General features: G+C 44.0%; 2 protein-coding genes across 13 annotated transcripts in view; one reads left to right on the top strand and one right to left on the bottom strand.

Moving 5' to 3' along the window:
• Positions 1-24: 24 nt before the first annotated feature.
• On the bottom strand, positions 25-9,202 carry LOC116862665 (probable ergosterol biosynthetic protein 28). Its single transcript, XM_032850029.1, has 5 exons — positions 9,094-9,202; positions 6,345-6,508; positions 3,621-3,711; positions 899-1,017; positions 25-770 (listed from the first exon to the last, which is right to left on the bottom strand). The coding sequence occupies exons 2-5, from the start codon at positions 6,475-6,477 to the stop codon at positions 691-693; spliced, it is 423 nt and encodes a 140-aa protein (XP_032705920.1). The 5' UTR covers positions 6,478-6,508; positions 9,094-9,202; the 3' UTR covers positions 25-690.
• A 364-nt stretch (positions 9,203-9,566) lies between these two features.
• The window catches only part of LOC116862662 (tubulin polyglutamylase TTLL5), a 144,955-nt gene continuing 140,402 nt past the window's right edge, over positions 9,567-14,119 (top strand). For all 12 annotated transcript variants that reach the window (XM_032850023.1, XM_032850024.1, XM_032850019.1 and 9 more), the window contains exons 1-2: positions 9,567-9,739; positions 11,055-11,223. In XM_032850023.1, the coding sequence (XP_032705914.1) occupies positions 11,150-11,223 (74 nt within the window). In that variant the 5' untranslated portion in view covers positions 9,567-9,739; positions 11,055-11,149. The remainder of the gene's footprint in view (positions 9,740-11,054; positions 11,224-14,119) is intronic.

Raw genomic sequence — 14,119 nt, 5'->3', positions numbered from 1 at the left:
GGGAGATCAAAGTACAAGGACTGATCCAAGCAGAGGATTTTTCTATTTATTACAAAATTTGTTACACAAATAGAGCTGACCAGAAGGTCTAAAAACAGCCCAGACTCTTCCAACCCTGATCCACTTGTAGACACAAGTATGCGAGCCATGCTTACTCACAGGGGAGCCCTTCTTAGAAGAACTGCCTGTTCCTCGGATGGTTCAGAGTCTTGGGGCCAGCAGCAGAGAGGAGCCCAACCTCGGGGGGCGACCTCCTGAAGCAGCCCTTGGTGGCAGCTGCTCTGGGTAGCGCAGCAGCTGTAAGTTTCATAGTTCACGTGTTCCCACCACACAAGTCAGAGGAAGGGATGAAAATAAAGGGAAAAAGCAGAAGGCTGGAAAAGGGATCCTGGAAGAGACTGTAGGTAGGGGAAGGGCACATAGTGGGTTTCTGAGGTGCTGGACATCTCTTGATCTGGGTGAAGGGACAGAGTATGCAATCATTTAAAAGGATTCTTTCAATTGTATGTACACATTATATTTTCTGTGTGAAGGTTGTAGCTTAAAAATTTTGAAGTGTAAGAAAAACCCCAAACCTAAAAGGCTAGGAGTGGTAAGAGGGCTCAGGATGGAGCAGAAAGAAGAGGATGGAGGATGAAGGAAGGGGACGCAAGGTGGAAGACGAAGTCTCAGAGGTGGTTAACGCCGGCCTCAGTTTCTCTTCTTCTGTCTGGATACTGGTTCGACTTCTAGGTACCGGAGGCCAACTAGCATACCCAGGATTGAGAAACCTTAAGTAAGAGAAAAGAAAGGTGGCGGACATCAGCACAGCACTTTCTTATCCTCTTGTATGTCTGCTCTCCCACCCCAGGCCCTAGGGTACAGTTCCCATAGGAGGTCTGGGGGGGCAGGTGCTTACTTGCCACCATCAGGGGGGCCAAGACGCCAATCGTGGGAGCTGCGGTCCCAAAGACAAACAACTCGGACAGGAAGTGCCCCAGGGCGAGGAGGAAGGTCCAGAGTGTGATGTGGTACAGCCTACAAAGGAGCAGACAGAAATGGGAACAGGAGGCCTGCTTGTTCCGTGCACGGGACAAGCAATGGTCCGATTCCCACTCCCCCCAACGTCAATCCAGACTTGGGCCCAAGAAAGACCCATCTGCTCCACTACACTAATTTACCCTCTACTAGGGCAAAAGTGAAGGCTTCAAGGGCGAGACTGAGAGGAGAATGGTCCTGGCATCCAGAGTGGGTTTCTAAGTCACAGCAAGGTGGTGAAGCCAGCCAGAGCAACGCAGAGTCTGGGTTACGGCACTCCTAGCAGTAGAGACAGCTGGGGAGCAATCACGCTTACACATTCTACTTAATCAGACTGGCTTGGCTCTGTAGTCCAAGCCTACTTGGTAGGTGTTGGACCAGGAGCTGGTCAGTGCTCAGAGGATGGACGCCACAGAATGAAGGGCCTGAGTGCAGCATGAGCCGTGAGGACCTCTCTGGGGCTTTTAGATGCTCTTGCCATGCGGGCTGTTGTTATTTTGGGTCTTAGCCTGGGAACATGATCAGGTGGAGGACACAGTGATAACTCATGGGAAGAGAATGTGTTTCTCAGTTTTGACAAAGAGGTGGAGGGGAGAAAGGCTATAGGATGACTGACCACTTCGATTGGAGATCTCTTTTTTTTGACAATGACATTTTTAAGATTATGAAATATTGCAAAGGTACAAAAAAGCGTTGATGACAGAATACGATAATTAACCCATTTGCAACCAGTACCCAGCTCCATCCAATCAGGATGTTTTGGCATTTTTGCTCCAGATACTTTTTTCTAAGAAATGAAATGTCACAGATATCAGTTAAAGCATTCTGTGTATCCTTATCCCACCCAGACCCCATTCCCCTGCCTTCCCCTCCCCAGAAGGAACGGATATGTTAAATTTCAATTTTATCATTCCTGTGCATGTTTTTATACATTTAGTAAATATGTGTATATGGGTGTTGATTTTGAATTTCTGTTTAGGGAGGAAATAGAATCAGAATGTATTATCAGAAAGAGCATGTACTAAAGTCCCAGGTTACAAAAGGCTAGAAACAGAAGTCCGCATTGATGGCTATCCTGTGTCAGGACAAGGGGAAATGAATGGGATTATTTAATTCTTTCGCCCTCCTAGTCACCCTGCCCTCAGATCTACTAGTCTCATTGTATACATAAAGAGACCAAGAGGCAGAGGTCAACAGCTGATCCCCTGAACAACATGGGTCCACTTATATGTGGATTTTTAAAAAAACACATCGTAGTACAGTACGGTAAATGCATTTTCTGTTCCTTATGATTTTCTGAGTAACATTTCCTTTGCTCTAGCTTACTTGATTTTAAGGATACAGTACCTAACACATAAGACACACAAAATATGTCTTAATCAACTTTCTTATCAGTAAGGCTTCTGGTGGGTAGCAGGCTGTTAGTAGCTAAGTTTGGGGGGAGTCAAATCTATACAGTGGATTTTCGCTGTAATGAACTTTTACAGCTCCAAAAGGAGTTACTAACACAATGGAGACAAGGGCCCATTTTCTTGTTTTCATGCCTGGGCCCCAGGCTGTTTCCACTGCTACTTTCACTGGGAACCATAATGCTTCCCAAAACACATGTCAGTCTAGAATGAGTCAAACCATAGTTTCAAGTTCAAAAAAAATTTAAAAAACTTGGAGAGATCAGAGAATTAACAGCCCTGCTTCAAATCCCACTTGAGTCAGTCTTCCTTAGTTCAAATTAATTGCATCTCTAACATGTAGATCTGCAGACTCAGGAATGAAAATCATTACCCCCCAGGGCTGCTGGGAGACTTAATCAAGGTTATGCAGGTGAAAGCTCCAGGCATCATCAGGAGTGCTCAGTAAATATCATTACCCTCTTTTCCCAAATGCTGAGAACTTAGATATGGCAAAAAAATATTTTGGTGTGAAGTTGACATTTTGGTGGCCTCGGCCAGGGATCTGAGCAAACTTCCCCCTTTTGACTGTGGTGAGGATGGTTGGAAAGGAAGTTCAAGCCCCCTCCAGTGGTCAGCACCGGTTATAGCGTGATTCAGACGAGAGGCTGTGGTTGTCTGCAAAATGTTTCAGCCTGGTCTGAGTACCCTAGAGAGGCAGAATATAGGAATCCTGGGTTCACTTTCACCCTCACCTATGGACGGGGCACAAGCATGCAGCAGTCTCCTCGTGGGTTCCTTTTTTCGGGGACTGGAGTTTCTGTTCATTCCTATTTCTTAAGGAGGAATGTGAGAATAAGGTCTATGTGGGTGGCTGTTCTAAAAAGAGTGCACTACTCTCCTTCTTTAGTAGAAGAAAGGCTGATTCTTTAGCGAAGAAGTAGAGGGGTGTGATGCAGGCCACTGGATCATGACACGGCCTGTTGCTGTCCACTTCCAAAGAATTTTCAAACTGTAAAGACCTGTGAGGTCTATTATGGTTTCTTTTTTTTTTTTTTTAAGGCCTGGAAAGAATAGAACCATTATCTTTTCATTATCCACTTTCTCGGCTAATGTATGAAAATTAACAGGTCTCCAAGGGGAGGCCCACACTGGGTATGCCTAGCACCTGATTTCCAACGACAGGATGCTAAAACTCTTCCTTCCCTTACGTACGTCTTGTTGTGGATGTCGATGGCACAGAGGCAGCGAATCACTGATGACAGCAGTGTCCAGATCCCAAAAGTCCGAGCCTGGAGGCCATTCACTGTAGAGCAGAGAAAACCAAGAGTGTCGAGAGGGGAGCGTCAGGGTTCCCTCCAAACTCCTCTTACTTAACTGGTGGTTCATGGGAGGCAGGCTGCTGAGCCTGAACTCCCTTCAGCCGGACAGAGGGGAGGCTCTGGGGCTGCACATGGTAACGAGAAGGAATGGAAGGAATTCCACAGTGAGAACTGTGCAGCTCCTCTTCAGATGTCTACAGTTGGGCGGGGGCATTCCAAGAGTAAGAACCCAACAAAGAGCCCACACTTAGGCTGTAAGTCCTGACTGTAGCAGTTTCCACCTCTGTCCTGAAAACCACTCTGGTGCAGGTGACGTCCAGCCCGACTGGATCAGGATAGGTCTGAGGGAATGTTGCACACTGTGGGGCATCAGGACAAGATGCCTAGGAGGTCAGTAAGCCTTCAAGGCTGATGCAAGAGGGAGCTCAGAAATCCTGCAACATATTTAGATGCTCAATCTGGCCTTGAAGAGACCTAAGTCTTCTCCTGAAGCCAGATCTATATTATTTGAACAAAGCCCACACTGGGCAGGTTTCCTGTGCACTTGGTACTGGAACAAAGTGCTGCTTCCTTGGTGTTTGCTGAGGCCACCCTACTCTGGGTGACTTTATTCTGGTATTGCTGTATGAAATATCTTGTCCTGAAAGTAGGGATCACAGTCTACCACAGCAGGTTCTTAACTCTGGGCGTTTCTGAGAGTCAACTAAAGAAGTTTTATGAAATTACCAAGACCTGGGTAGCAGACCAATTAAATCATACTCTTTGGAGGTAGGCCCTGGGAGTAAGTATTTTCTAAAAAGACTTTCTTTCTGGGTGACTGTAGAATTCTTTATCTAATATATTCTGTGGCAGGGGATGCCATGAAAGTAAAGATACTTCCTTTGCTGGTCTATTGAGCAAGAGAAATTTCAAGGGACAAGACTGATAACCAAAGGTCTACTTCTTTTCTTTTCTTTTTTTTTTTAAACACATTTATTTATTTTTGAGAGAGTGCGTGCATGTACAAGTGGGGGGAGGGGCAGAGGGAGAAGCAGGCTCTGAGCCTGATGTGGGACTCCATCCCAGGTCCCTGGGATCGTGACCTGGGCTGAAGGCAGATGCTTAACTGACTGAGCCACTCAGGCACCCTGAAAGGTTTATTAATGTTTACTTGGGCCTTCAGGATTTTCCATCCTTTGGAAAACCACACAGTGATACCAATTCCTACAACACTGAAGACCTTCAGATGGTAGTAAGGTGAGAAAAAAAATTCCACATGCCAACCAAATATCTAGTGGTTGGCCCTGGAAGGCTACATTCTTTATAAACCAATTTGATAGCTCTTCTGATGAAAACACTGAGGAAAGAGTTCTAACTAGACCCAGAGCCCGAATCTGGGTCTAGTTAGTGAGATACAAAAGTGGAGTATTTCACCAACCCCAGGCAGGTTAGGCATCAGGCAAAATTCTGTGGGATGCTCCAGAACACTGTTTGCATCAGCTGAGTATTATGAGAGCCTCCTGATTGGGGGGGGGGGGGTGGCAGTCTCTACTTCTGGGCTGGAGGCAGACTACTCCTCCCAGCCCACCATGCTCCCTACCTCCCAATAGTTCTTCAACTCGACTATACACCCTTGAGTGAATCGCATAACCCCTGGGTTTTTCTGTCAACTTTAAACTTAAAGGACTAGACCGGATAATCCCTAAAATCCTGTGGATCTACAAAGGGTTCCTGGACATCAGAGAGCAGCATTTGAGGGGGACACGGTGGAAATGTCCTACCTACGTTCCCAGGTACTTTACTCCAATTGAGCTTTGTTCAAAGGGAGGCTTAGCCTACTTTGATCTATTCTGTATGGAGATCTTGCAGAAACATGAGCTAGGTCACAGCCCGAATCTGGGTTAGCTATAAATGTGACACAGAGTTGTCAGCTGCGTGAAATGGTGCTGCAGCTCAAACACCATTATCCCACACATCAGTGCAAGGAAGCACAAGCTGAAATGTGAAAATACGCTCAGCAGGGAGGTTCAAGAAACTGGGAAAGGCCACCAGAGGCCTTCTAAGTTCCACTCTGGGAGACCAGCTCAGTGGAATTTTGGATAGCTTCTTGGGGCCTCTTCACAGTTTAAGAAGTCCTTAGGTCAGTAACTCCCCATCTGGAACACAGAATAAACTATATGTGGCACAACCTAGCTTCTGAAGAGGAATGAAATAATATGAAAAGGTTTTTTATAGCTTTCTAGTGGGGCACCCCAGTGTCACCAAATAACTCTCTTCTCACTGCCCTTGTAATACTTTTTGTATTGCCTGTAATATGCAAAGGACAGTATAAAATAGATGAAAAGATATTCAGACAAGCTTGGGAGGAAAAAGGGCCAAGTGCTATCCACGAAGGCCATTATTCTAATGGCCACCAAAGGTTAGATTAGCCAGCATCGGAATCACCTGGGAAGTTATGAAAAATTAGGGCCCGACTCGGGGTGGAAGTTTCAGGAGCTAAGTCTAGACAAGAAAATGGACACCTGTGCTGTGTGTGTGTTTGTTTTTGAACGTCCTAGCTTGTTCTTAGGCACAGACCAGCCTGGAAACCACAGTTTGGGACCACTCCCATGAAGAATTCCATTCTCCAATTTCTTACCGAGATCCGGCTTGCCTGTGTAGAGCTTTTCATAGAGAAAGGTGTGGTCTCGGAAACTTTGCAGGGTGTTTCCTACGGCTATGATGGACACCATAACCAGCCAGCTTCGTAACACGTTCAAGAAACGGCTCATGACTTCCCTCCAACCCTACAGGGCTTTTTGCCTTGGGAACAAAGGCAAAAAAACAGGAGACAGCAGTTAGCTTACTCAACCATAAGCTCCCTGGCTTGGGTAGTTAACTTGTGCCCCACTCCCGGAGGCTACACGAAGCTTATCTTGGGAATCACTTCGTTAGTTCCTTTCCCAGTCCCTGAAGTTGCCCACACCCTGTTATCTTCCTGTACTATTCTTACTTCACAAGGTTCGCAAGCTGCCTGGACATCTACCCTAAACCCAAGGGTGCTAACCTTTACCAAGAGTGACACAGGCTAAATGCAGGGCCTAGAAATGGTAAGCCAAGCAAAAATAACGGAGAAAAAAGGGAACAAAGAGAAGGTGTACAGATATGACTATCAGGTAATAAAATGGCCTTCTGTGTAAGAGTCATAGAAACCGGTCTTGTTATTTATTTACTCTCACTGCTCGTGGTGAATGAACAGGATACTTTGCAGTAAATGGCACAGTACTTACTTTTGTCTAAGCAACTTCTCCACAGTGTTAGCCTAAATCAGAACCCTTTTCTCTTGGCTGGAATCAGTCTTTTAATATCTTTACTTCTAGCCCAGTTTTTTTGTTTGTTTGTTTGTTTGTTTTATGTAATTCCCTTGTAATCCAAGTGGCTCACTTAGATCTACCAACAGATACCTGCCTGGCTATTGATGACAGAACCTTCGAAGCTCACAAAAGCCACACACATTTGAGTGGTATCTATGGAGTGAAGGCAATATGTACACTCTTGGGTATTCTCTACTCTGGTTCTCAGGTAATTCGTGCTCCATAAGCTAGAATGATATAAAAGTTAAATGAACTGCTGTGACTTGAGAACTAGCATGAAAATTATGTGGAGGAGGACCAACAATGTTGGTGTTGCGTTGCAAGAGAAATTAAGATAGCTAACAGGTAGTGGGCACTTGTATGTGTCACGCACTGTGCAAGCACCTAACATAAAGTATCTCATTTAATCTCTAAACAAGGTGGATAGGCACTATCACTATTTCCATTTGACAGATGAGGGCTGGCACAGAGAAATCAAGTGATTTGCTTGAGGTTACACAGCTAACAACATGGCAGAGCTAAGAATCCTGCTCTGCAATACTGCCTGAGAATATTTTGATGAAGTTTCTATTTTTAAGGAAGGCAAGCACACTGTATCCACTTCTGTCTTGAAGTTGTATACAAAATATAATTACATTATTTACTTTTTGTTTAATAAAAAAAGCTTAGATAAACCCTTGAAGAGCAATGATTTCAATCAACTTGATTTATTTTTTAAAAGATTTTACTTATTCATTTGAGAGGGAGAGGGAGAAGCAGGTTCCCCACCGAGCAGAGAGCCCGATGTGGGGCTCAATCCCAGGACTCTGAGATCATGACCTGAGCCAAAGGCAGGCATTTAACCAACTGAGCCATTCAGGGGCCCCTTAATCAACTTGATTTAAATAAAACTCATGTAGATAAAGAATCCAATAATACAACTACTTCTTCTCATCTTCACTGTAGTGTTGTAGTCTGTGTTTTTTGGGTTTTGAGGTTTTTTTTTTTTGTTTGTTTGTTTGTTTGTTTCTTTTTTTGGCTGTCTTTTGTTTTTTCCAAAGTTTATCTGTTGTCAGGTTGACTTCTTGGGCCTGAAGTGGTGATAAACCATCAGGCTTCCTTTGACACTCTGACAGAAGTTTCAGTATGGTCTTATGCTACCCAGCTGAAATAAATGTGAAAGTCAGCCATGACCTAAGACAATGTGAAGCACTAAAAAGAAAGAACAAACAAAAAAGAGCTCTAGAGGAGGAAGCAAAATCCCTCAGGGAATGGTAGATTGCAACAATGGATGTTATTGAAGTCCAGGGAGAATAGAGTTTTACTGGCAATCAGAAGCGGTCAGAGCATGGGCCAAGATCCCCTGATCCTCCTTATTTTTCCCCATTTCTCAACAGGTGACTCAGGCTTTGTCCTCCCAGGGTCAGAAAAGCCATGTGGATGGCTCCCCTCTTTGAGAGAACTTACGCCCATTTCACGGAAGCTCTTAGAAATCCCAACAGATAGCTGATGAGGGCAAAGCCAGAGCACTCTTCGGAACTGCTCTACCAAATCCCTCAACCCCATTTCCCTAAAGCTTTAGGGCCTCCTAAAGTATCTAACATCTGTTCTCAAATTTTGTCCTGGCCTGGTCCAGCAAAGATGTGGTGTTAAAACTAGTCAGGAGGGAGGTTCCCATCGTTCCACAATCATTTTGTAGCTGTACGACCCTAGGTGAGAAATCTGCAAAACGGAGCTTTAAAAATACCTATCACAAGGGTTACTGTGGGAATTACAAGAGAAAGTGAAAAGGTTCCTTGCTTGCCCTGCGCTAGGCTCCGAGTGGCTGGTCATTCGTTCATTCATTCTTTGGTTCCCCGAACCTACCAAGCCTTCTTCATCTTCATAGTCCCAGCTCCCCCTTGTCAAGGTCTCTTGAACCCCTTGGTCCCCCCAAAAAGGTTGCTATCAGCGATCTTCCATCCATCTCACCTCCATTTTTCCAGACTCTCTCTATGCGCTCAATTAGATGCCGCAAAAACGCCTCCCTCCCTCTTCTCCCAACACTCTCGGTACCTGGTGACCGGACCCCCAGCACAGCAGCGGCAGCACCAGCAGGAGCAGCGGCAGCAGCAGCAGTGAGAACAGCAGCAGCAAAGCCCTGAAGCACATCTAGCGAGGAGTCCACCTGAGCCATTTGTCCTCGCCCCCGCCCACAGCCCGGCTCCAGGATTGGGTTGTTTCCGTCAGTCCTCGCTCTGATTGGCTGCTCCGGTTTTGCTCGAGCAGGAGATGGGGCGTGAATCCCTTTACTGCCAATCAGTGGTTGCCGCTGCCCAAGCTTCACCCAGGTACCGCCGCTCACGCAGCGAACCCTCCTGCTGAGCGTGGCGGAAGAACTCCGGGGCTGGAGTCTACCCATTAGGAGTGGAGGGAAAGAGAGCAGAAAAAAAGAAGTCTAGACTTCTACCGAGAGCAAAGCTCTGCGCCCGCGCAGCGCGGCGGTGACGACATTCCTTCGCGCCCGAAGCCGAGCGTTGTCAGCGCGGGGAGGCGGGCGCCTGCGCAGTGGCTCCGAGCGGGCGGTTGCTTGTTGGTTGTTGTAGTAACGGGGGAAGCAGCCGTCGGCGGCTGCAGTGAGCCGGGCTGGGGAAGGAGGAGGGTGGTAGGCGCAGAGCGCGGTCCCCGCCGGCCCTCCCGGAGCCATGGGAAGATGAGACAGGTAAACGCCTGCGCCTGCGCGCTCCCCTACGCGAGGGAGGTGAGCTCCCGAGCCTGGGCGGGCGCCGGCGGCTACACTTCCCTCTCGGAGCCCGGGAGTAGCTGTTGGCTTCCGGGCGCACTGGGCTGAATCGCTGCGGTGGAGTCATCCCTGTCCTTCCCTTGGGGAGCATCTGAGGATCTACCCGGGATTGGGGTGAGCCGGGGGTGGGGCCGAGGGGCTGATCCTTTAGGACGAAGACGATTCTTGGGCGAGTGTCCTTAATCTTCTTCCGATCTCCGTGTCTCTACTCTGCTGGCAGCCTGGGACAGGTTTGTCATCTCTTCCTCGCTTGGAGGTTTTGCTTGTTTTGTTTTAATTTAAAGGACTTTCCAACATTTTGGGAAAGATCTAGAAATCCCGTCGGGAGTCCTCGGAAGAACGCGTTTGAAGTTATTAGATACTGCCCATTCCGCTGAAGATCTGTAGGGATCGTCATCGGGATCGGCGGTTTTTTGGTCCCGATTACGGTCTTACCATATTTTGAATGTATAACAAAATAAGATTTGCAGAGATAGACATCAGATCGTTATCTCTGAGTAACAGGATTATGGTCATTTAAACTTGTTCATTTTCTTTATCTGTAACTTCGATTTCATCCTTAAACACACAACACACTTGTACTTTTTACATATGCAAAAATATTTTAAGTTAGAAATATCCTATTCTAATGTCTATTTGAGATTCAAATCAGAGTTTGTGATTTTTAGTAAGGGAGAATAATTTTTGAGAGTGGAAGGACGAGTTTTTGTTTGTTTTTTGTTTTTTTCCCCAGCTACTTAATCACTTTGATTGAGGAGAATATATTAATCTTTTAGTTTAGTGGTTGAATTTATTTTAGTGAAATATGAAGGCATTTCAGCTGTGTGCTTGTCCTAGTGTCTAAAGAAATATTCAAGGGTAGTAAATCTTGAGTTTTTATTTTTAACCCAAGTCAAGCTTTTCTAGCAAGGAGTCTATGTTTTAGTCAGTCAGCCACCTATCTCAGACTTTCCTAGGAGCTAATTCTTGTTACGTTTAGTATATAAAAGAAAAATGAGAAACTTAATAACAGCTCTCAAACTTAACAAAAGCTCTTTAAATACATAGAGGACAGACAGTATGTTTGAAACAATCTTGATTTTTGTGGCATAAGTGAGGCATTGTGATAGAAGGTAAGCTTCTTACCTAAATGGACGCCATTTAGGTAAACATTCGTATTTATTACTTGGAAGATCAATAGCAATAATCAAATAGAAAATGCCATTGTTTTTCAAATCATTTGGCTTTCTTGCAGGAATCAGTGCCACCTAAATTGTTTGATCCGGTGAATCTGCAAGAAAAGGTCTCTGAGGCCCCCATCTGCTGACTGCATGACAAACCCTAAAGGAAATGCCAGTCGTGATGGCCCGGGACCTGGAGGAAACAGCATCATCCTCAGAGGATGAGGAGGTGGTAAGCCAAGAGTAAGTAAGAGCGAGCCTGCGTTTGACCCTTTGCCTTTAGGGTAGAAAATAATTCTCTTTTACTTATACCTTCTTTCACGCGGTCTCCTTCCTTTGGTGTAGTCAGACTCTGGTTTTAGTTTCTATCCACAGTCTAATCCAGGATTTTATGAGTTGGTCTCCATTAGTTATCTGAAATGAGAGAAGGCTCTGTTTCTGGGCTCATGAATGAACATTGGCCCTAGGTACTGCTCTTCGCGAACTCTTGATTGGAGCTCCTAACGTAGGAGATTTAAATTTTGTAGATACGAAGGCAAAGGAGGTCTCCAAACCCTGTGAGACAGGTTACGTTATTTTCTCAGAAACCTTTACAATGATAGAATGATAGTCTATAGAGAGGTTAAGTAACTTATCAGAGGAACTGTGGGACAGTACATTAGAATTCTGTAACCTCTGCTGTGCCGTTGAACCACATTGCTTTCCCGAGTTGTTAGGAAAGAGTCAGGTTTCTTGACTGCTGGCTTCTTGTAACAATAAAAATGAATGATGGGAATAAGTGTAGCTTATCATTTGGCATAGATGATGGTGAGGGCCTTAACTGATGTGTCTCATTTAATCTGAAGATGTTATTATTTCCACTTTAGTAAACTCAGCCTTAAAGATCAAAGAACTTTTTCAAGGATGCAGAGTGTGTGATGAATTGAGAATCAGACCCAGTTTTCGTGGATTTTGAGGCACTTTACTCTTTTGCCTCTGTTAGCATTATTCCTTGACACAGAGGAAAAAGAGAGAGTCTGACTTAAGTTTAAGATTAGTTTTTCAGTTTCTCTGTGAGTCCTCTTGGATATGTGTGTGCTATGTAACTTGAAAAGTCGGGGTAATATCTCTCAGGCTGTTTTGTAGGAGTATGGTTAGGATCAGATAGAATGATATGTATGAAATGACTTTTTAAATGAAGATGTGCCATACAAATGTTAAGGGATTATTCCTACTGGCTTTAATTTTGAATTTAAAGTGCATTTCTTTCTATAAAGTAGAAGATAACATTTAATGTAACTAGAAGAAATTATTGAAGCATTCATAAAGCTTTAGGAAAGGTTTCTCATCACTGTGAGGTCATAGAAAATAAAAGAGATTTAGCATTATATTTGGGTCATTCTTATTCAGGATAATTAAATAGATAATTCCCTGTGGTCGCTTTATCTTCTTGTGACTTTTTGCTTTCTGTGTGCTGCGTCTTACCTATTTCACAAAATTTTTAACTTCTACAAGCATCAGTCTAATTTCAAGATCATTCTTTTACTTCATGGCTGTTTCTTTTATTAGTGGGCTAATGAGTTGGGTCTGATGAGTATTAGGTTGAACTCCATGAAACTGGTGTTTTGGTAGGTTAAAAATAGTCAAATATTGACAATTCCAGACGACAGTGTCAGATTTTCAACCTAATATTGCAGTGTGTACTCGGTAAATAGTTCAACTGAGTAACCCACCGACTGAATGAATAAATGGAGACTTTCTGCTTTAGATCATCCTAGAGCATGGGGTTCTAAAGGTTTTTGGTGTCATGTAGTCCTTATCAGAATAATATTTTTAGGTGCTTAACATAAAATACACATCATTGCAAGTAGTACCTATTACCTTGAAATGCAGTTATTAAAATTAAAAAAAACTTCAAACTTGTGATATTGTAATATGTGCTCTTTGCATTAAACAAGATTACTCATTTAAAACCTGGGAAAGTTAGATTTTATTTTGTAAAGACAGCAGCCTTAAGATTGTTTTGCTCAGTTTGCATAAGCTCATCACCCTGTGGGTAGTTGGGGTAGTCTTTTTTTTTTTTTTTTTTTTTTCCCCAATTTATCTATCCATTTTAGAATTGGGGTGGGGGAGAGAGTCTCAAGCAGTTTCTGTGTTAAGTGCAGAGCCTGGCTCAGGGCTTGAGCTCACCACCCTGAGACCGTGTCTTAAAACTGAAACCAGGAGTGGGATGCTCAACCAACTGTGCCATCCAGGTGCCCCGACCCTGTGGGGGTAGTTGTAAGTGGGGAATATTGGGAAGCATCATAGGTGTCTGGACCGCCACTGTGATGTGTCACCATTTAGCAGCTGAATGGTTGCTTGGGAGGAGAGCTGCCAAATTGTTGTCCAGCCTCATCATGCCAGATGAGGAAGATCGTGACCACAGGGGATCTGGTGGCAAGTGTAATAACTACCATAACTTAGAGGTAGTGGTAAATGTAAATGATATTTTGAGATATCTGCAACAGCTGTAATATGGTATAAAAAATGTATAATTTCAGATAGACTCAAAGACACAAATAATGCTTTGTGGCCTATATTCATAATTGAGAAATGGCTAAATTTCTAGTACAAGTAAGTGAACCTACAGGTGTAATTCCCTACCCCTTCCAAATTCATGGATTTTTTTTTTTTGCTCTTCCTTTCAGACTCCTGGTGACTTTTGCCAGTTAACGTTCCATTGGCTCATGTCTTGTCTATCAGACACTTATTATATATATTAGGAATCTTAAGTTAATGTGATTTACACTTGGGATAATATGCTTACATTTTTAAAGTTTCAGAAGTTGTAAGTCCTTAAATCATCTAAGGGTGTTGATGTGATCCAAAGATGTCTATCCGTGGGCATCTGCTAGATCTCCTCAGATCCCAAGGCTATGTTAAAGTGTTAATGGACTTTAGGGCTAGGATCTGTCCAGGAAATCCTTGTTTTGCACGACATTATTTCAAATACTAAGTTTAAAGGGGCCCTTTTTCTATATTTAGCTAACAGATCCCAAATACAAATTTATATATAGATGTGGAAGGATGTGATATAAGGTTTCTTCGGGCACTAAAAAAATAATTTCAATTCCTATCATAAAAGCCAGCTTTAATAGTAGTTCATGAACATATACAT

The sequence above is a fragment of the Lontra canadensis genome, unplaced genomic scaffold (assembly GCF_010015895.1).
Source record: "Lontra canadensis isolate GAN:19392208 unplaced genomic scaffold, GSC_riverotter_1.0 scaffold292, whole genome shotgun sequence".
NCBI classification, from domain to species: domain Eukaryota; kingdom Metazoa; phylum Chordata; class Mammalia; order Carnivora; family Mustelidae; genus Lontra; species Lontra canadensis.
Note: the sequence above shows the minus strand (reverse complement) of the source record. Positions and strands in the feature narration are given on the sequence as shown.

What these genes read in the sequence shown, in the direction of transcription:
- LOC116862665 (XM_032850029.1), bottom strand. Translation starts at nt 6,477, where the DNA reads ATGAGCCGTTTCTTGAACGTGTTACGAAGCTGGCTGGTTATGGTGTCC. An exon ending in CACAGGCAAGCCGGATCTCG is followed by an intron (nt 3,712 to 6,344) that starts GTAAGAAATTGG and finishes TCTGCTCTACAG; the next exon opens with TGAATGGCCTCCAGGCTCGG. An exon ending in ATCGACATCCACAACAAGAC is followed by an intron (nt 1,018 to 3,620) that starts GTACGTAAGGGA and finishes GCTCCTTTGTAG; the next exon opens with GCTGTACCACATCACACTCT.